This window comes from Pygoscelis adeliae, unplaced genomic scaffold (genome assembly GCF_000699105.1).
Source record: "Pygoscelis adeliae isolate BGI_AS28 unplaced genomic scaffold, ASM69910v1 Scaffold223, whole genome shotgun sequence".
NCBI lineage: Eukaryota > Metazoa > Chordata > Aves > Sphenisciformes > Spheniscidae > Pygoscelis > Pygoscelis adeliae.
This window is the reverse complement of record NW_008824543.1, coordinates 2,595,397-2,617,509: the sequence shown is the minus strand read 5'-3', so window position 1 is coordinate 2,617,509 and position 22,113 is coordinate 2,595,397. Positions and strand designations below refer to the sequence as shown.

General features: G+C 36.3%; 1 protein-coding gene across 1 annotated transcript in view; it reads right to left on the bottom strand.

The window, feature by feature from the left end:
• The window catches only part of ATP11B (ATPase, class VI, type 11B), a 55,111-nt gene that overhangs the window by 4,546 nt on the left and 28,452 nt on the right, over nt 1-22,113 (bottom strand). The window contains exons 20-28 of the mRNA XM_009321718.1: nt 21,385-21,487; nt 19,562-19,707; nt 18,285-18,344; nt 17,861-17,988; nt 16,859-16,997; nt 13,330-13,395; nt 12,929-13,032; nt 12,096-12,261; nt 244-377 (exon numbers count right to left, since the gene is read on the bottom strand). Of these exons, the coding sequence (XP_009319993.1) occupies nt 244-377; nt 12,096-12,261; nt 12,929-13,032; nt 13,330-13,395; nt 16,859-16,997; nt 17,861-17,988; nt 18,285-18,344; nt 19,562-19,707; nt 21,385-21,487 (1,046 nt within the window). The remainder of the gene's footprint in view (nt 1-243; nt 378-12,095; nt 12,262-12,928; nt 13,033-13,329; nt 13,396-16,858; nt 16,998-17,860; nt 17,989-18,284; nt 18,345-19,561; nt 19,708-21,384; nt 21,488-22,113) is intronic.

Here is a 22,113-nt window from a genome sequence, read left to right as displayed (position 1 = left end):
TAAACGTTTTAACAGTAATCTTTTGAAAACTGTTTTTCCCCCTCCCATCCCAAAAGAAAGCACTTAAAAAAACCCAAGAAACTCATCTTTTAGGATGAAAAGAGTACAATGAAGAGTTGCATTTCCTACTTAAATAAGTAAAACCTGCAGCTGGTTTGCTAGACATCTATTGCTGCAGGCTCATCAGGTTCCAGTTTATAGGAGAATCGTCTGCAGCAAAGGCTATTGAGAGAAATGCCACACCTGTTGACCCGGCTTGGACTACATCTTCCCATTAGTCGTTCCAGCATTCTTCTAACAGATGTGCATGCTGTTTCCCCATCTGAGAAGCAGCACATGGAGTCCAAGCAGTTGATACCTGAACCTGCCTCAGTAAGCTGGAAGGAGGAAATAAAAAACAAAACAAAACAAAAAATCAGTACGCACAGATTCTAGCAATGAAGGTGTTATCAGAAAACACTTAGGAAAAGCAGATTTTCTTGGAGTGTTGAATATTTTTCAATTTTACAGGAGAACTACAGTGATGAATAACATTACCATTTCCCTTCCTAAGGTCTATACACACTAAAATTTGATCTTCCGAAGGTTTGAATGCAGCCTTGGAAATTGTTTAGCACCATCTCTGCTTAATGTTGGAAATAAACTGGTTAGCAATTCTCTTGCATTACACCTATAATGAATCTCTGGAGCAGAGCGTCATGCGGTTTAAGCTGTGATGCCTTGATTAACCTCAGTGGAGGTACAACAATTTATACAAGCTGCAGGTCTGCCCTATTTTAAGGGAAATCTATCAAGAGAAAGCTTCAAACCAGGGCTGCAGAATACAAGGCAGCAACCTGATAGTAAGTAGTAATTTTTCCTCAAGAAGTGTAGAATGCAACTTCCTATAATAATTTACATTATATCACTACCATAGATACCCTTGGCTTGGTAAGGAACAAAAGCACATTCCTGATTTTGTGAATATCTTTTATCTAAATGCAAACAAGGCTGATGTTAGAAAGGTTCAGTCATGTTCCTGCCAGCATGAAGAATAATTCAACATTAGCATAACAAACTTTCTACTGTTCATACTTTGTAGGTGAGAAGACCCAAACAAAACTAAAGTAGTAACACAGAGATGTATGGGTTTAAGTTAAGTGCCATCTATCAGTGTTCTCCTCTATATTATTTTGGCACACTAGTCACCGGAGCATAACTCAAATCTAACTGAAATATAATACTGCTGGAGAGAGAATATCCAAAACTGACTTCAGTACCCTTTCCAAAAGGAAATAAAAATGTGGAGTGTGGGGAAGCTTTTTAATTTAATTTGAAACTCTGCATGAGAGCATCCTGTCAAACAAATGCCAAACACACAGGCCAAATTTAAGCATCCATTATCTTCACCTCACTCTCAGACACCAGTGAATGAAGAAATCTGGGAGGAGACACCTTAGTGAACTGTGTCCTATCATAGACTAAAGAGCTTCCCCCCAACGCTTCACTGTGTGACCAAAAGTCGCTGACTGTTGTCTAAAGACTTTGGTTTCCAACCCCAATTTCTTTCATGCCACCCACACTTGCCCAGCACTGCAAGGAAAGCAAAGAACCTCAGAGTTTCCTATCAGAATGGTTTACTATGAGTGGATACATTCCTTGCTAATCCCTGGAAACAGCAACTGGAGAGATTGCAGCTTCATAACAGAACAATTCCTATACTACAGAGAAGAGGCAGCTAACAGAAACAAGAGGCATTTGGAAATCCAAGAGAAAAATCCCAACTGGTAGGACAAGGAGGGAGCACACAGGCAGAAATGGTGTTTCCACGCATCTTTTCCTATGCCTGCCCCTTCCTCAGCTCTGTTCGCACTCCCCATGGTCCCTCCAGATCTTCCCGTCACATCGCTTAACTGACAATCCTGTAAGCACCATGTTAACAATTGTATGAACTTACAGAAAGTATTACAAACTGAAACCCTTGATTCAGTTGCTGCACCTCGGAGGCCATGAATGAGTGGATGTACCACACACCTCTGACTACCTCACACTCATTTGGGAGGTCTTCTGGACACAAAATGAACATTTACTATGACAATGAACTTCTGTAAATGCCTGAGAGACAGGAGCAGAAGCATTGCAACTGACAGGTCTAAAAGGGGTTTTGATTAAAGCAAAACCAAAACAAAACACACCTCAACAGAGCTTGAATCCCTGAACGCCCTTATTTGATGATCATCACATCTGGTCATAATTGTACTGTCACAGAAGATACCATAATTAGGAACAGCACAATTTGCAGCATTGCAGTACTAGCAAATATGACCTTCGCAGTCACTTCATACTGTGCTCACAGCGTATCAGACAAGAAATTACACAGAGCAGAAGGAATTCCTATTAGGAGGTCAGAAAGCAAGCTCCCTGCTGCATATGCAACGATCTTCACGGTTGTGTTCACAGCAATACAAAAAAAACCTCTCAACATTCCTACACTTAGGATTTCAAAAAGAATATTTAGTCCATCCATTATCTTGAAGCAGACCAAGTAATACCTTTAAAGTTACTGTAAAAGGTCATATTACAGTGGTTGTATGTAGGATCAGATGGACCAGACATTTTTTTTCCCTAGAATCTGCTGACCTAAGAGCTAGCAGTCCTAGATATTATTCAAAGACTGGCAGAAAGAGGAACCAAGAGTAACCCAAACTAGCTTCCAAGGACTGAACCCTCAGCTCTGGATTTTGGAAGGCTGATGTCCCTTCTTCACTAGAATCTCCTTTGTTCTTCTCAAGTTAGATACTCACAAAAAGCTAGGATCATGCTTGAACCACAATTTATGGAAAAGTTAATATTGCCCTTTTTTAAAAAACAGCAGATGTGACCTTACATAGCCTGGAAACAACATTTATGTTTACTCAAACTCACAATTAAGTGTAAAGTAATACTGGAAAAGCATTAAGGACAACATAAAAATAAATTCAATTTTATGTGTAGATATATTGTGTATCACTGACTGGTGAACACAGATTTTTATATTTATATCCACTACCTGGAAGGAAGATACTTATATTATGCTAAAAAGTCCCTTTTCTCGCTTTTCTCTCTATAGCAGACAGTTACGATCATAGTTTTATATCAAAGTAAAACCTGGCACGGTAAGGCAGTGGAGCATAATGGTCTCTGAAGACCTGAAACAAACCCTCAGAAAACAAAAGGCAGGAGAGATGATGCCTTAAAAAAATTAGTAAGTATAGAGAAATACCTCATATTATTCATATTTGGACTGCAAATAAAGTATTTTCATAAGGTAAGATCCAGGATCACAATAAACATAATACTTTATATGATAATGGCCCATTTCATGTCATAAATCAAAAAGCAACTGAAGTGCAGAATTAAAGAATGATTCAGCTTGATAAGGAAAAATCAAACCCACGTACTATGATGCAAATTTTCTTGTAGATACCAAAAGTATGGGTATTTTGGAGATGGCTCCATGACTGTCTATATACGATATATATAAATATACACACACATTAGGGTAGAGTGGGAGTACTACCTAGTGAACGTAAGAACTGTCGGGTAGGCTAGATGGATCTAGCAGTTGCCTATTGTCCTCCCCTCTGTGCCTGCTTTCAGCAAAGTCACATGCTGAGCTGACTGAACCCTTATCTTCTTCCATCTAGAAGGACAGAAAAGCAACAAATCTTATAAAGCACCACGCTTGCATTGCTTTAAAACAGTTACCATTTTTATATGAACTTTCATTTTACAGATCTGTTTTTGAGAGAACAAGGCATATTTACAAGGTAAAGAGGCCATTTTTTCAAGTTAATCGGTGGATCAAACACGGTTTATCAGTGCACAAATATTAGAAGCATTTGGTCTTTTTGTGCACCATAGACTACAAAAGAGGAAAACCCAACAAATTTGAAATCTATTTCAAATTTTCAGATTTTGATTTCAGATTTTGGAGTTTTATTTGTTTTCCCCCTTCTAATAGAAAGGACCATTTTAGTTTGTTTATCTTATTACAGGGTATTCTATAAGCCACAAGACAGACATTTCAACTAAATATTTAATCACACTGAAATATACAGTTGGGACTTTGTTGAACAGGAAATTTATTTAATCCTGTACATCAAGTTAAGAGCACTGCAGCATATTTTCCTGAGCCCAGGTCCTAGCTGCCGACATGTCTGATGCCACACGGATGTTTCAGAAAATATATGACATGGTTATTACTATTCCACAATTAAGTTAAAACTTGCTCCCTGCTGTAAAGCTCACTTTCTTTAATCCTTCATATATTGTATACCAAAATCCCAAACAATTAGATGAAAATATAAGAATGTTGACATCTAACAACTTCACTGGCACTCATGTTTTCAACATGTTTGTAGTTTTTCTACTCTTCATCTCTTTGAATCAAGTAAACCTACAAATGCCAAATTATTTCGTTATTTCAAAGTCATTAGACAAAAGTATCTTCAGGTAAGTAAATACATGCACTGTTGTGGCTGAAGATAAATACGAAATAGTCTATGCTTCTCTCATTTATTCCCTCTTCCTGTGATAGATTCTACGGATTAGCTAACAGATCAGCACCACACTATGCTAACACAATGTACAAACCTGTAAAGGCAGAGATTATCCTTGTTCAAAGTTTAGCATATTAAGATGTTCTGGTATACTTCACTAGTGCAAATGCATGTTTGCACTTTAACAGTCTTCTTGGAAATTATATGTTCCTTACAGAAAACATACGCAGTAAAAGGAACAGAAACCTGTCTGTTCTTGACTTCTGCACAGCTGGGCTGAATCAAATATGAAAGCTATTAGGAGGGGAATCCTATGAAACAGTAACTAGAGGAAAAAAATACAGACAAGTAATGAAGGCTGCAAAGCCAGGGCTAGGAGTCTGGAGTTCTGGAGACAGCTAAAGAAAGCAGATCTGTAAAGAGATGAAGGGAAAACAAGGCAACAATAGACATATGGGCTTGTAGATGGGGAAAGAACAGGGTCTTGGCTGTGCTAAGGCAAATGCTACAGTTTGAGAGTCCCAGATATAACATTAAGCACATTAAGGCTTTATTTACAGCCTCCCCTGTAAATAAAAACTTTTTTTGTGTTTTACATTTCCCTAGTATTGTGTACAGTCGTAACACACTGTCCAAAGGTAAAAACTCTGTAAACATAGTTAATCCCATCAGTAAGTAGAATTAAAACATCTGTCTGAGCAACACTTCTCACGTGTCTTAAGATTTCTGACAGTTCTCATAAAGCACAGAGATGTATACATACATACACAAAACTTTGTTTACAAAAAAAAAACTGAAATGAGATACAATGGGGCCCAGTTAGTACCCTCAGATATATATTTCACATGTTCCAAGAACAGGAGAGACAGCTACAGAGGAAAGAAGTACTCAAGTCAGTCTCCAGTTAAGCATAAAGCCTGCACCTGACCTGCGCTGCCTGATTTCCCCTTCATCCCAAGTTACAAAAGTGACAGTAAAGTTCAGAGGTGAGAGTTTAACAGGCACACACAAGACCGCATTTCTGACTTACAGAAATCACATGGACACTTAAAGACCCACCTCAAAGCTCTTAACTGTACAACACAAGTGTACTTAATATAAACGTGAACATTTTTTGCGCACTGTGAAGCCTATAGACATGAAAATTGATGATAACGTCATACTTGTCTTTTAATTTGCATTCATAAAGGTATTCTCCTTTTGTATACCAACAGAACAGTAAGCACATTTGCAGAACAAGGCATAACTCAGTTTAACTTGGTACTATATTCCTTTTGAGGTTTTTAATACATATTTAACAAACAGCAAAAAACTGCCAAAGTCTGTTCATCAATCTACATGTATTCTGCAGTCACGAAGGATGCAATTACTGGGTGGGCATGTACAAATCAGGTGTGACAAAATTAGCTGCTTACAGCTACATTCACCAAGCAGCTGTTTTGTTTCATGTTCCTACAGTTTTCTTTGCTTTCTCTGCTCTACTGCTTTTGGAAAACAGCTGCCCTGCACACCGCAGAAACTAACCCGTGGTCTTCACTCCAAATTAGTTTTGATTTAGTATAGTGAAGTGAGTAGTTTCCATCTATTAGCTGATTTTCCTTTTTACTGTTTTAGGTGAGGATCCACAGGATACCTTCCAAACTTCATCTGAAGACTACAAATAATGAACTAGAGAAACCCGAATCCTTGTTTCTTTCTTGTTGCACTTTACAACTTCAGCTGCATAGTATAAGGCACTCAGTGCTTGTATTTCAGTACCTTACTATTAGATACTCAAGTGTAAAAATTCTGACATACAAGAGAATTGGATTTGCATAATCATTTGTTACTCATGGAGAAAACAAATTTCCCATTTTTCTTCAACCCCTTCCCTAAGTGTAACATGAAGAAAATCCCCTGAAGTTAGCAAGCATTCTCCTGTTTTTACTATTTTAGTAACTACAGTGCTAGATTCCTAGACAGCTTTATTTTTCTTTTACCATCCAGTTGCATAACCCTTAAAACTTGTTTAGTTTTGGAAAGTTTAACAGAATCTTTTGTTATAAAACCTTTGGTGTAATTATGATGCACCACTTTAATAATTCATTGAGAAAACAAAGGTTTACTGAAAATATATTTATCCAAAGTTTTAAAAAAGGTAACTTACATGACACTAATAAATGAAGAATTTTAAAAGCTAACTTGTAAAAACTTTTGCAGAGGAATCTCCCCAATATGTTGCTAAGTTTACTAAAATTCAAGAGGTATACTGCAGTTTGCCCGTTTTAAAGCTAGTAAGTATGGAATTTAAAAACAAAACAAAAACACCCCACCACTACCTCCCTGGGGTGTTTGGAAATCTAAGCTGATATGTTTCGCAGTGGGACAACTAACAGCTAAACACAATAGCCATTTCAAGTTTTGCCTTCAAAGGTATAGCACACTCTCAGAGGAAATACAAAGCTCTTCTCTTCCCTGCCCCCCTTTAAAAGGACTTGTATCATCTGTTTCAATTAACCACTAAAAGTTCTCTGCTAATCATTTACAATGTCAGCTTCCTGTCTCCTACTTTCCCTCAGTTAAACAAACGGCAATTAGGTCCCAAAAATGTAGGCTGGTTGGTTCTCCTAGCACCTATTTGCATGTTTTTAAACAACACAGTCACCTTAAAAAAATACTTAAAAGGAATCAGTTTTTTGGATTAATTCTTGCTATAGAATACAGAAGTAGATAAGAGTGGGATAAAACATCAAACAGGTTGAGACATTATTAACGCATACGAATGTTTTAGTCTTACAAATGAGAATCAGCATTTGATAGCATTTCATGGACTGAACTCAGTGCATTTGAAGAGTTTCAGAATCATAATGGTTCACCTACACAGACACATGTACGCTTCGATTTTTTTTGAATAATTTTCTAGGACTTTGTAGCCAAATGCCTTTAGGAATATGTATCCACCATACACATTGAAAACAAACAACACTCACTTTATAGATGCACAAAACAAACACAAAAAGCCTTAGCCGCACAAGTGTATGCACGCACCCAAACTTAAAAAAATTTCTGCCCTTTCAACACAAGTGAAAGCAAATTAAAATGGGCAAACAACTCACAAGAAATTGCTGCCTGAAATATATGGACCTTCCTGTCACAGCCTTATGAAGCTGAAATTATCCAACATGCAAAAAGCACTGTTAATTTTGATCATAAAGAAATTAAAAGCATTATAACCATGCTAGAAATTGTGATTATTTAAAAATGGATGCAAGAAGAGCTAGATCTGTATTCTGAAAGTTGAGCATCATGCTAGGGATGTTTTCTCCTAAAAAAAGCACGTCCAACACATGCTACTTAGAAGAAGCATTTGGCTCAAAAACACAGAGCAAAGCTAAGAAATAACCAAACTGAATGTGTCTGCACTACAGGTATTGCCCTCTCAACCCACTAATATTCATGCCTCTTCCCATCTCTCTCAGCACTGGTTAGTTCACCTTCAGCATGCATAAGAGTTGATGAGGAACTGTCCCTCCTACTCTACCTAATTTTGCTCAGCTGATTCCTTGCCCTGGACAATGGCTGCAGTGCGATGAACTCGTCACTTAAAGCAACTCTGTTGGAGTACATCTACAATTGGACAGAGAAGGGATGGAACATATATGTCAGTAAGTAGCAGCAGTAATTTTCTAAGAGAAAGACATAGGACAAGACATTGTTATTTAAGCGGAATACACATCATATACAGAACACAAGCCTGGTACCTTCAGGACAGCTCCCAGGATCACCACAGCCAGTTATTATTTGGTAGGACCAATCTTAAGTGTACCTTAGCTTTCATACTGAGAAAAAAGGCCTATACACTTTTACATCTATACTTTACCAGACATCTTTATTCAGTATTACCTTCTGCCCTCAATAGTGCCGTGATTTGGATTTACCTGAAGATTTATATTTTGATTCAGATTTACCTCACTCCCTCCTACATGATTCTGTAACAGACCTATAGTCAGAAATTACCCAGAAGCTACTTCAGGGCAACAGACCAAAGTCAAACATAATAAGATGGATTTTTTTTAAGGCCGGCAAAATATCTTGGAACAGAGGAAAAAAAAATTACACACGTGCACCCTAAGTGCATTAAGGAAGGTAAGAGTTAACCAAAAACTCACGCCTCTATAATAAAGTCAACTCATGCTTGCCTGTCAAGTTTTTAACATACCGACTTCCCAAAATGGAAGAGACTTTTTTTTTTAAACTTGTTGTGACACAGAACAATATTTACATGTAAAAGTTTATCTTTAGCAGAATTTCTCAAGTGTTTCTCTCATACCACTTAAATTTCTTCGCTCTCTTATGAATAAATTAGCTACATGGAACATCCAAGTGATGAGAGGCAGATTGACTGTTGATGCTATGACCTTATACTAATAAAAGATATAAAATCAAGTTGCCTATATACTCAGTAGAGTAAGGGCGCTGCCTACAGATACAGTGAATTCAGAGCACTAAGTTGGGTAACTTGCACAAGTAGTTTGCTCTTAGTTTCTGAAAGATTAAAACAACAGGGGCAAGCATTTTCAGCTGAGAAACCTGTGTTTTGCTCATTGCTCCTGGGAATATTTTAGAATTTAAATGATGGGGGGCAGAAACAAATAACTTAAATAGCTGTGATTTAAAAAATTAGTGACTAGTTCATGTAACAATTTATCTTGCCCTCATAAAAACTTAGTAACTGTAAATGAAACTTTTTCTTTCCCCCAATATGCAAATATACTTAGTCCTACAATTAAAAATGAATATTTAAAAATATTCAGTTATACAGACGGTGCACCTACACTACGAAAAATGCATTTAAAAGGGCAATATACAAAGTTCCATATTCACTCTTTGAGTGACACAGAAAATTCCTTAGCTTTTAGGACAAAGACACTCTCCAAACTCATTCTATCTGAAAGTCAGAGTCCTCCCCTCTGCTTTGAAACTGAAAGAAAAATATTTACTAGAAATTTTAAACAAATCTGATGAGGTATAATCATCAGAAGAAGCATTCTGTCACTTCTTGACAATAACCGTCCTAAGTTGGTCATCTGTTAATCTTCACTTATGTCTACTTCCTCACTACAAGAATAGCCGATGAAATCCAGTGGAGCTGACTGTCCCATTAAAAGTAAGAGTGGAAAAATTTCAACAGATTAGACCTCAAGAAAGCAACAAACAGGTGCCTTCTTTTCGCAAATACATTTTTAACTATGAGTTCATTATCAGACACACACAGAGAAACCATCGAATGGCTGCTGAAGCATTTCTGGTCAAACCAGATTTTAGATACCTCAACTTTGCAATATCAGGAATTAAGTGTTTTCAGAAAAAAGACAGTATTTCGGTAAACATAGATCCTTATGCTGACACTGTCAAATGGCAAAGTAGAATGGGAATAAGGGAAAAAAAAAAAGATTACTAATAGAGATGCACAAAGCAAAGTCCCCATGGCTATGAATCAAGCTATAGCCACAGGAAAGGTGTTAGACATTCATCAAGATTCTTTCTTAAAAATAAGAAGTCTGACTCTGTCCTTGATGACACAACTGCAATGGAAGCAAACTGAACCTGGAAATTCTTTAGAATTGATTCAGAAAGCAAGAGAATGCAACAAGAAGTAGACGGATAAGGCTAGGGAAAAAAGATGCGGGCTTTTTGATTTTTAATTCAAGCACTTTAGGAACATGAGAAACCTCAACAACCGTACCAAGAGACTGCCAAATAGAAATAGCTGATGTACAAGAAGGAAGGAAAGGAAAGTGTTTGATAAATATTGCCACTAGTTTTTGAAGGGGGGAAAAAAAAGATAAGTAACTACCATTACTGATAGAATTTCTCCTAAGTCAAGACTCTTAATCCAAAAAGTGCAATAACATGCAATCAAGAGTCTTATCAGGTCTAGTTGAACGGTTTTCTGAAAGCTAGTGGTTATTTACCTTGGCTTTTAGCTACTAAATTCCAAGACTGGAAAAAACAGTTAATATCCCAGTTCTGAAAAGGGACTAATGGGATATTCCGGCTAGCAATAGGTTTGTCAGCATGATGTTGATCCTAGGCAACTTAAGAGAATGTCTCACATGGATTTTTTTAACACACAAATTAGAAGAGTAATATAATTTAAGTAAATCAACATGCACTTACATCAAAGTAACTACAAGGTTAGATGCTAAAGGTAACAGTATTGATGTAATCCAGGTAAGAGTTCTGTATGGCACATAGCTCAGTGTAATTCAAATTAAGCAACTAGGACACCACACAAAATCAGTATGGCACACAAATGGACTAAAAACTGCTAACAGGTTTCAGCACATAACTGTATATGGGATATCTTTGTCAACTGGATTCTTCATCCACTTTCACTTTTTTTTTTGGCCCTATGCTATTTGACCTCTCATCAACAACCTGGAAGAAACCAACTTTCTCATCACTTGCAGATGAGAAAAAGAGGCAGAAAATAACAGGTTACTGATGTATCTTATTTTGTAAACTGAATACAGCTGGGGGATTAATTATTTCCATACTTGACAATGATGCATGCTGTGCTGGAATATTGTGTCCACTGGTGAAATCCAAAATTCAAGATGAGGTTGAGGAATGGTGAAGATTACAGGAGAAACACAAGAATGATTAAAAGACTGGAAAATAACTTTTTTGACAAGAGATGCAAGTCCAATCGACTGATCAGTGAGAAAATTAGCTTGATCACAAACCTAACCATGAATAAAACAAAAAATTGTTAACAAAAGGCTTTTCACTTTAGCAGAAGTGTAAAAAGATAAAATGCTGAAAACTGAAACCAGAGACAGTAACTATTACTATTAGAACAATGGGTCAGGATGACTTCTCCATAACTGTCACTAAAAAGAAGAAAACACTCAAACATAGATGAGATATTTAGCTAAAAGACAGCCTAATTTCAGCAGAATGATTTCAAGGAGTTTTTATAGCCTGTGTCTGGCAAAAGGGAGATTCTATTACCACAGCATATCTTTAGACCTCTTCTATGAATTTATGAAAATGCCACACAGGTAATTATCTTTAATTACATAATCAACAATCAAATACATGGCATATATGATATGATCAAGATTTAAGAAATACTAATTAAAACAAGTCCTATTAAAGTAATTTTTAAAATTATTGTTTTCATCACATTTTAAGAACTATTCAGTGCCAATTACAGTTGGAGAGCTTCTAATGCCTAGACAAAAATAAGAATGAGTTACCATCTTTTATGTAGTACAAAAATGTAGTGTGATCTCATACAGTTGCAAGCTGAGATGCAAAAGACTGAGTAACCCCTTCATAAATAATTCTACTATTGTTAATATCAATTACTTACACATAAATGTTATTTCCCTGTAAAATGGTGTCCTCATTTTAGTGCTTTCAAACTAACATTATCTTTTGAAATGATAACACTTTTATGCATTAAACATGACAGCAATGTAAGAGGATAATTAAATATCACAGGAAAGTAATTAATTTACAAGACAGATTTTAACAAATGTGTTCTTTTAACTATTGATCAAGTTGGATACAAAAGCATAACATTACCTGAGCTTTTTCAGTACTTGTTGGTTGTAGATGTCTATACAGCACTTTCTTCACAACATCAAGAAACAAACAAGCAACTACTATGAGGATTATGGCAAACCAAGCAGAACCACTTGACAACAGTTGAACAAATACAAAGTACATGTCCTGGGTATGTAAAAATGGCCTGAAATGTTAAAAGAATTGGCAATTACTAAAAGGAACTTCTAGAAACAAAAGTACAGCACCGACAGGCTTAAGTGCATCTTATTTTACATCAAGCAGCAAGTCACTCAGGATGCAGAGTTACAATTGCATGATGTCCATGAAGAAGTCTAGCAATCTGTTGGAACCGATCTGCAAAGAAGCTCTGGGGAAAGAGGGTACCAAACTCTGGAGGGAAACATTCTGGTTTAGTTTTAAATTGTGTTGCAGTAAATCAATCACCATCCTATCCCTCCAAGACCCCAAAATACAAGCAAAAATACACCACTTTACTGACTCAAACCCCAGCATCTTAATTTCTGTTGCAAACATTTACCTGTTGCATAGCACCTTTGGGAACCTATCTACTTTTTAAAAACAAAAGTGCCTTTATAGTCACAACCTGTGAGAGACAAGTAATTTCTGTCCTTGAGCACAGGACAGCTTAGCAGCATTGCTCAAATTTCTAAAAGAATTACCAAAGCGAGAGGCCACTCTAGGCTTAAAAATTTATTTTTCAACACCTGTCACAAAATTCAGAGCAACATGGTAGAACATAATACTTCAGTGTTTTTTCATAGCTTCATCTATCATATGTGCTACAGGACGGGGGGGGGGGGGGGGGGGTAAGAAAAAATAAAATCACTCACCAGATAATTCCCCCATAAAACAAGGAGAATATGAAATAAAATACAATGGATCCCCAAGTAACAAAATGGTTTATCCATGTCCAGAAGTGAGTTTCTAGTGCCATCTAAAACAAAGATAACTTCAATGAACTTTCTTTTCCCCTCCCACTTTACAGAAAGTGATAAATACTGGTCTGAATGTACTTAAGAACTTCCAGCTCAAACACTAAATATTGTTGTAACATGCAAAAACTATGAAGAAAAATTTTAACCAACACTGAAACTAAACATAAAAATCACTTATCCGGAATCCTCAAGAATCAATTACTTCTGTATAAATTCTGAATCAATTTTAAATTATTGCTCCATTATATATTTGCCTATATACCCAAACACAGAGAGTAATTAGTATAATATCATACCTTCATTGTAACCGTTATAACCATAACGGTGAAGACCAAAGTACCGAATGTCCAGTTTCCAAACATCTAAGAAAACGGCAAGGCAAAAATCATGGAAGAAAAAAATCAGTTAAGAGCATTCACGGTAAATTAGATTCTTCTCAAGTCAGCTATACTAATGGAACAAGTCTGTGGACATAAGCTTGTAACAACAAATATTGTGAAAAAGCAAGAAGGGTACAACACAAACTACTAGGAAAAAACACAGCTCATAGTAAGAGCAAAATTAACAATCCACAAGTCATCTTCCTTCTGGTTCAAAACAAATCACTACAAAGCTTACATGAAATATGAAGAAAGTCCAGAACAGTAACATGAAATGATAGGAAAATGAAGATATCAATTTGATCTATTAAGTAGAAGCATCCAAAAGAAAGCAAATATTAGGTGGAAGGTATTTACTTTAACATAAGTGCAAAACACTGAGTTGAAACATTTCCAGATAATTTTCAACATGCAGCATCACCTGAAAGTTCACTTTTTACCCCACGCACAATTTAACAATTCAAAAATAATGGTGCCATTGTATTTTTCTAAGAAAATTCTAAGGAAAAGACACTTTGTTTCAAGGCTAATAAACACAAAATTAAGCTTCAATTCTAAAACACTGTATCTGTCACTTTTGTATTCTCTTGCCCATGTAAATTAAACCATCAAAACTCTGAACAAGTTCTACAACAATAAAATCTCAGCTCTGACAACCAAACAGGGATGCCGATTTTGTAATCCATCTACACACATGCTACTCAGACACACACTGCCATCCTACAACAGGTCCAACTGCTCTGCTCTTGTAAGCAGTCTGGGTGCTGAAACCGAAGACATTGCTGTTTCGTAGCTATTTTTGCCACTGACATACAACAATGACCAAACCCTCAACTCGGTATTTACTGGTAGCAAACTATGCAAGCAAGAAAGGTACCACATGCAGACAGGCAATCAAAGGTCATCCTAGAGTTGATTTGTTAGTACAGCACAGAGGCACGAAACTGGGATTCACACAGTTGTAGTCCATGTTACAGAGCTCTGACAAAAAAAAAAAATCCCAACTGATCAAGTCTGATCATAGATCTCACAACTGCTTTTCTCATCTTTACACAAGGTAGAAAATTGAGGCAGCCATGAGTCTGGATTTACTGATTAAAGCTCTTTGTTATAAACACATCTTCTGAAGCCTTCTATTTACTTTTCATGACAATAGTAATGTTTAAACAAGCAACATGCTTGCTGTTAAGTACTGCAATAATAATCTTGAAGTAAAATTAGACTACTGCTCCTGAGTGACCTGTGAAAGAAAGTGTCTTTGCTAACACTGCTCTCAATGGTCAGAGTTAGAATGCAAAACATGAACAGGTTCTTGCCACCATTTTATTTTTGAACACATTTACACTGTGGATGCTGCATCCTTTAATCCTGTGAACTAACAGATACAGTATTCTGTATCTCCTCCTCTTCTAAACTCTTACCATTTGCCTGTTAGGTTTCAATATCTGACGACATGCACAGCATGAAAAAGCGGGGAGAAAAAAAGAACTAAAAGATCAAGTTGTCGCACAATGTCTTGAGGTAAGCCTAACAAACCGCCAGCATTAACAAATTATTTACAATCTCTTCTATTCTGCTTTGCTCCAAACTGAGAACCCGGAATCAAGATGTGAGGCCTTGCACTGACAGTACCCCGTATCACACATTCGCACAAAGCGGTCACTTCTTGAGGACTTCTTACAAGAAAGCACTTCAGCAGTACACCAGTTTCTCTTGCCCTTGACTTTGGCTTTTTCAGGCACACGTTAAAATTGCAGCATACTTTATGGACCACAGATATTTTACTGCAACACACAGTTCTGCCAGTTCCAATAACCATCTTTTAGCAAACACAGAGAGGTTGAGAGTAACTCCAAATAAATTCTCAGACTTAAGTCACATCACAGAAAACATGAGAAGCCAAAGGGCATCTGAAAGCTTTATTTCCAGTATGCTCATTCACTAAGTATATTTAAAAAATCTTGAGGTTAATTTATACAAGAAACCATTAAAAGAACCTTCTCCATAAAGTCTACATTAACATACTGGTCTAGACTTTACAGAATACAATCTGTTCCCCAAACTAAACATTTGTTACTAAATACAATGAAAAAAGTCTGTTCCTGCCTTGTGGACATTTACTAAGCAATTTTTGAAGTGAGGTGCTTTGACAACTAAGACAGATGCACAGAAACACACTGATTCATAACGTAAAATTACTTCATTAGAAGAGTACTGAAAGTCCTTCACCAATTCACAACAACCTTCAAAGTCACGCCGCTTGTAACAAATGCCAAGAGAGGACACACTCATACCTCAGTTGTAAGTGACATTTTAGCCTAGAGCACAATAATTTTAACGTTTTTAGCAAACATCTCATGATGAAACAGGTACTCCCGCTAGCTGCACCATTCCCCTTTATTGCTCCTTTCTCTGCAGGGATGCTAACCACCAGTTCACATGCTCTCTGATTTCAGTCACTCAAGACAATTCTGGCCATTGTCTGTACATCATTATATGGACAGCCTTTTTTTGGCTAAACTTCCTGAGCTCATGCCCGCTCCCTATCACCAGGTGACCACTGTGAATACAGCATGATGCTATTTTTGTACCTTGTGCCATAACTTGCAACTCTACCAAGCACTACACAGGAATCAGCAAGCACTTCATGTCAGTAGTAAGAATGGCATGAGAAGCACATGTATTTTTGTATTGCTACCATAACAGTTTTGAGAGAAAAATCAGTATCTAGTTGTTCTAAATTGGGTTAACTAACTCAGAATCAGGGAAAGTGAGGAAGCAGACTTGTTTCATCCAAGCTTTAGAGTTTTTTGTATATGATTTTTCTGTTAACTTTAACATCTTTAAAATAGAAAGTGTCAAATTAATATTTGATTATTTCATTAAGTTAATGTCTTAAAAACATTTATTGAATAAAAAGTGTAATTTAAAAGCAGCTTGCACCACTTAATTTTTAAAAATTCTTAGTAATTCAAATAATATGTTTTCAGAAGCTTTAAGACTTTTGGCAACTTTCAGGTTTAAGCCTAATTTTATAACATATGCTAAAGGGAAGCCATTGTTTGATGCTGCAATTAAGTCCAACTCAAAATGAGTTCTAAATGAATGAATATAAATTCTCATTTACTGAAGTTATGACATATGATTTTGACAAAGACAGTATATGAAATAGAACAAAGTTTAAGACAACCATAATACATTTATTATCTTGAAAGATATGTTCTTCATGGACATACACTTTCTGACAACATGTCTTACAGTTTCCATACTAAGAAATGTTACTCTTGAGAGCACACAAGAATATTGGCAAAGCATCTTTGGTAATTCTATAGTTCATAAAAATAAAAAAAATCTTAGATTTTTCTGACACAAGCGGATTTTTCAAAAAAACATTAAGAAATATCACCAAAAATACAGTGGTAGAATAATTCTTACGGTATTGTACCTGGCCATTTCCCAGCAGAGAAGTGTCTTCTCCCATTAGAAGATACGAGCCATAAAAGAAAACAAACGCATGAAAGAAGCCCAAGATGGTCCAGTAAAGAAATGGTTTAAACCCCAGATGGGCATTTTTACTGATGTCTCTGCGGAAAGAAAACAGATTTTGGATTTCAGATTGTCTTTATATAACCCATCAGCTATTCACATTGCATGACTGCTACTACTTTGAATAAGTTTAATTTTCAGCTGCACCAAGATACATTTAACAAATGCTGACATATGAAAAAAATACATAAATCATGGGCAAAAAAAAGAACCCTGAGCTCTCATGATTTCCCTCTGCTTTATGCAGGGATCACCAATGGCAAGGACCTCTCTAATGGGTCAAATTCAGAATAGCACAAACTAGAATTCTTCTCCCCAGAGGTGGAATTGCAAGAGGAAGAAAAAGCCACATCTCCTGATACTTGCCCCTTGTTCCGCTTAAAAGACCTTTAGGAAAAGAGAAACATCTAAGAGACATCTCTTTTTTACAAAAAATACACACTTTTTTTCTCCAAAAAGCAGTATGCAGTGCAACATGCTACCACTTGGAGGACATCTAATTCTACAGGAAATCACTTCCCCTCTTAGTAAAGCATTTTGTGTGGCGATTCCCCTAACCACAGTGTCCTAGTTTTTCAGTTGCGTGTTTGACTGATTTTTCACCTCCTATGTGTAATAGAAAAGAAGGCTGCCAATCACGTAAGCTGACCAAGTGCTCAACTCTCTTCCAGTCTTAACATGACTGACATAAAAAGATGCTTCTCTTAAAATACTCATGTTGATTAACTTTTAGGATGAAAACTATGTTGCTGCAGTTCTTCCTCGTCAAGATAGTTACTAAAAATTGCATAAATTACAGATAAAAATACTGTACGTATGCACAATAGCAGGTTTAGACTTCTGCAGATGCCACTGTTCTAAATGATGTGCTACTGTGACAATATATATAAGATATACATACCGATAGAGCACAGGTTTACTCTGTAATACATGCGGATGCACATGCTGTTCAAAAAGACTGTATATGAGGACAGGCAAGGAAGTGAAACAAATATTGTACAAAGTCAGGTATACACTATCATAGAGTGTCTGAAAATGGAAACAAAAATTATTTTGAGTCTTGTAAAGAAAAAAGTTGTTTATATTTATTAAAATGTATTAGCACACTAATAGCAACAAATAATTACGTGAATTTACTAGTTAGAAAAAAGCTATACTAACATAACCATCTAGTAACATCAAGCTATCAAATATAGAAAAGTAAGCTGGATATTTGTTAAGTGTAAAATCTGTGCTGCTCCTGTGTAGTTCTTTCCCATTTTTTTCGTTATCTACCCTGAGTGTTTCATACACATTTACCAAGATGCAAGGCATCCAATACTTACTTGTTGTGAAAACAAACAGAAGAACTGATATAAAAATTGTGGTGTAATAAAGCACACATTCTGAAAAAAGAAAAGTGAAGGAAATAGTTAATCCTCAGTATATGCCTCACAACCCTAAAAGAAATTGCTAACTCTTACAAGCTGGTAAAAATACACAGCGAGAGCATAAAGCATTTCAGCATTTTAACTTGGCAAAGTGAAGCAATATGCTTTGCTCGAGAGTGTATTTTGTTTGTCCTTTGGGACAATGAACCAGAAAAATATAATCTTAATTAATATGTGCTTGATGAACACATCTCATTATGGGAGTATAAGTAGTGTTAAAGGAGAAGAAATCCATCCATTTTCCCCTCAGTTTCTTTTTAAGAATTTCTTTGCAAAATATTTTCCACATTTCATTCAAGAAAGCCTGTGCCCTGCTCATGTGAGCTTTCTGCATGGGAGTAGACAAAACAGAAACCAAAACCTAACACCATGCTGTTATCCTGAAATGAAAGCAAATAATAGGAGATAAAAAGTGGCCTGGTGGCCAATGCTAGAATCTCGGATAAATTTCAAGTAAGATAGTGAATTTTGACTTCTTTTGACTTCTTAACAAAACTGATTGGCGGGGGGGGGGGGAGATATTATTAGTATTTTAAACACCCCAGCCCAGGATTGAGCTTCCAGGTGCTTAAGTTTACCCTGCTGCTCCATGCCCATAGCTCCCTGAGAGGTATCTGGAGATAGCTCAGTCCCAGGTGCTTACTTCCCTTGCAGCGTTTCAGCTCAGGATTTCTTACGTCAAGGCTGGGACTATTAAGTTTTCTTAAGGTGAACCTGCTGGCAAAGAGCATGCTGCTCTCTCCCCATACACTTTCTGCGGGCCCTTCCCTCCCTCAACTACTTCCTGTGCTCCTTTTTCCTTTTAAGAAAGATGAATGAATTTGGTTCATATTAAATCAATAAACAAAAAAGGTTCTACTTTTACATCTTGCTAAAGAACGCATTTAATTTCAGGCTGGCGATAACTGCTTTCAGAGAGCAAACACGTCTGCCTCTCAGCCTAGGCAAACTCATTGTGGTATTTAAAACCTATTTCTAGGTGGAAGTACTAAACAATTTCACAGTTAAACTACTGCATTGGGTTCTAAAATATAAAAAAAGCCCAGAAAATGTGTTTGAACAGAGATATTTAACCTGTTCCAAACAACACTCTTAGATCTGAAATAAATTTCTTGCTGGAAAGAGTTACACATTTTTTCTGTGAACTTCACTGGCACTCTTTGCAGACTTCCCTTATAAAAAAAGTACTGTACAAGGGTTGCTATTCTAATATAGTAAAAGTGCCCATGAACAAAAAGCAACTTGGAGAGGAATTTAAACCGTGCTATTGCATAGTCACTGTTTCTTACAGCTTGTCTTCCTTCCTTGCCCATGATTCCTGTAACATTTGCAAAACAAAACAGAAAACAGGTTAAATATTATAAAAATTAAAGTTTAAAAAAAAAAGAACATACATCTGAAGCTACAATTCTTTTTTCCTGCACTTCAGCATTATAAAAGACTTCAGCAACTTTCAATTGCAAAAGAAGGCATTATTCTTGACACTTACAACTAAGGAAAACTGCTCATTTGATACTGATTCAATTGAAGAAAAAAAAAAAAAAGACTACTATTTCCATAAGCTATGCTTAAGAAAAGATTTATGGGGAGACATAGAAATAATAACACTCATACAAAACCAAAATTCCCAAACCAAGCAAACCATTATCATTCCATCATCAATTACCAATTTACTTAGTACATTTTACTTCAGAGAGGTTTTTCTTAAAGTACTTTCTGGGAATAATATATGACTTATAAGCAACAGCAGAATAAAAGAAATGACGTTCTTACAATAGCAGTTTACTTAATCTGATGGGCTGACAATGCTTGTCACTTGTCACAGGTGAACACAAATTCATTTCTAAAAACTCTTATTAAGATTAGGATAAGCACACACAGAGAACACAAAATGCCCTTTTACAGAAGAAAAGTAGTCCAGGATTCCTGAAAACCAGACACTTAAAACTGCTGGTTGCTTTTGAAAAAAGATAAGTTTAAAGGTCCCATCACCCTCCGTGGCAAAGATTTGCTAGTTCTGACCAACGTACATATAATGTCTAATATGCTACAAATTACAATAAAAACTCGGATTTTTTTTTTTTTTTAATAAGCTTCAGTTAGTTGACAAACTAGCTGTAGAATAAAGCATCATTTGCTGTTGGCCTCTAATCTTCTCAAGCAGGCTATACCCATGGTCTTAAAAATCACGGCCACATGATTTACATGATAAACATTACATGCACCTTTTTAATCATAAAGGATGACAGATTGAATATCCCGACGTACCAATACCTTAGGTAAGAACCTTCAGCATTTACTATTGTAATAAACACCATCCACCAAAGTCAGTAAAGGAAATACCAAAACACTATGTGATGGGTACTAATTCAGTTATATGTATGTTTTGTTTTGCACTCAGTTATATAACACAGCAGGAAAAAAAGTTTATAGAAGGTCCTGGCCAGGTAACAGAAAACAATATAAACAGAGAAAGCTACCAACCTTAGCTGAGAATCAGTAACAGTCTCTCAAGAGATGTAATGAAACTCTTCTCCTCAAAGACAAACTAGACAAAAATGGCATTTCTACAGTGATACAGACGTGGTGCGAACAGTGGCAGTTTAGCGCAAAGAAAGGTTTAAAGGTCAAGCTTACACAGGAACTTAGAACCTGACAATGTCTGAAGTTAGAGATACCTACTTCCAACATCTGAAGCAGAGTACTTCTGAGATTCTAGTTACAGAGAATCTTTGCTGTTCTTAACGCAGCATTAAGCAGGACCTCTGATTATTGGTAGACTACACAATAAACCTAAGACTTCTGAAAGCGAACAGCCTTAAATTTTAAATGTCACTAAAACTCTGCTACAACAGATGACTCAGATTAACACCCTGTCATTCACAGGTGCAAAAACGTTAGAAGTTTATCTGTTTATAAACACTATTCATGATCTAATCCTTTACTAAAATTTGCATCTTATTTGCCTTTATCTCTTCTGACAGAAGAAAGTTACCTATGCCAACATGTGCTTCTTGTATCATGCTCACATCATTAGCACCATCACCAATTGCTAACGTTATAGGTTTCTCTGGAGACGTTTTTAACAGTCGCACCACCTGGGAAAAAAAAAGGGCAGAAATTTTTCAGATTAGACAGATAGTCTATCTACAAACCGTAACACTAATTCCCAAGTATCTTAGTTACCTACCTGTAAATATAATTAATATGTTTTATGAAAGTGCACGCTTGGGTAAAAAACATCTTTGGCATATCACATGCGCAAATTCATTGCTCCTTCAGAAAAGCCGCTTGCTTTGGGGCACAAGCCTTATTTAAATATTATGCCTGCCTTGAGCTTATTTTGCTGTTCTTATCTAGATGTTCTTTTACAACTCTCAATTTGGTGCTTTATCATACAAAACAGTCAAGTAAAAGTTGGAACTGAAAATTTACTTAGGGAGTAATCCAGATTTAATGCCCTTTACTAGACATGCCCAGATTCTTCACATTTTCAATTAATGGAACTAATCAGTGTAAGAGAGGAATCTGTAAAAACAATGTATTAGCTCGAAGATCAATACATGCTGTTATTAAGGAAAATAGTTTCTTTTTAAAGCAACCTCATCATCACCAATGGGTATTCTCAGTTGGAAAAGTCACAGACAGAAGAAGATATGACAGAAAGAGGAAAAAAAATTGTTTCTATACAAGGCTCTAAAATGCTCAAAAGAAGACCAGTAAA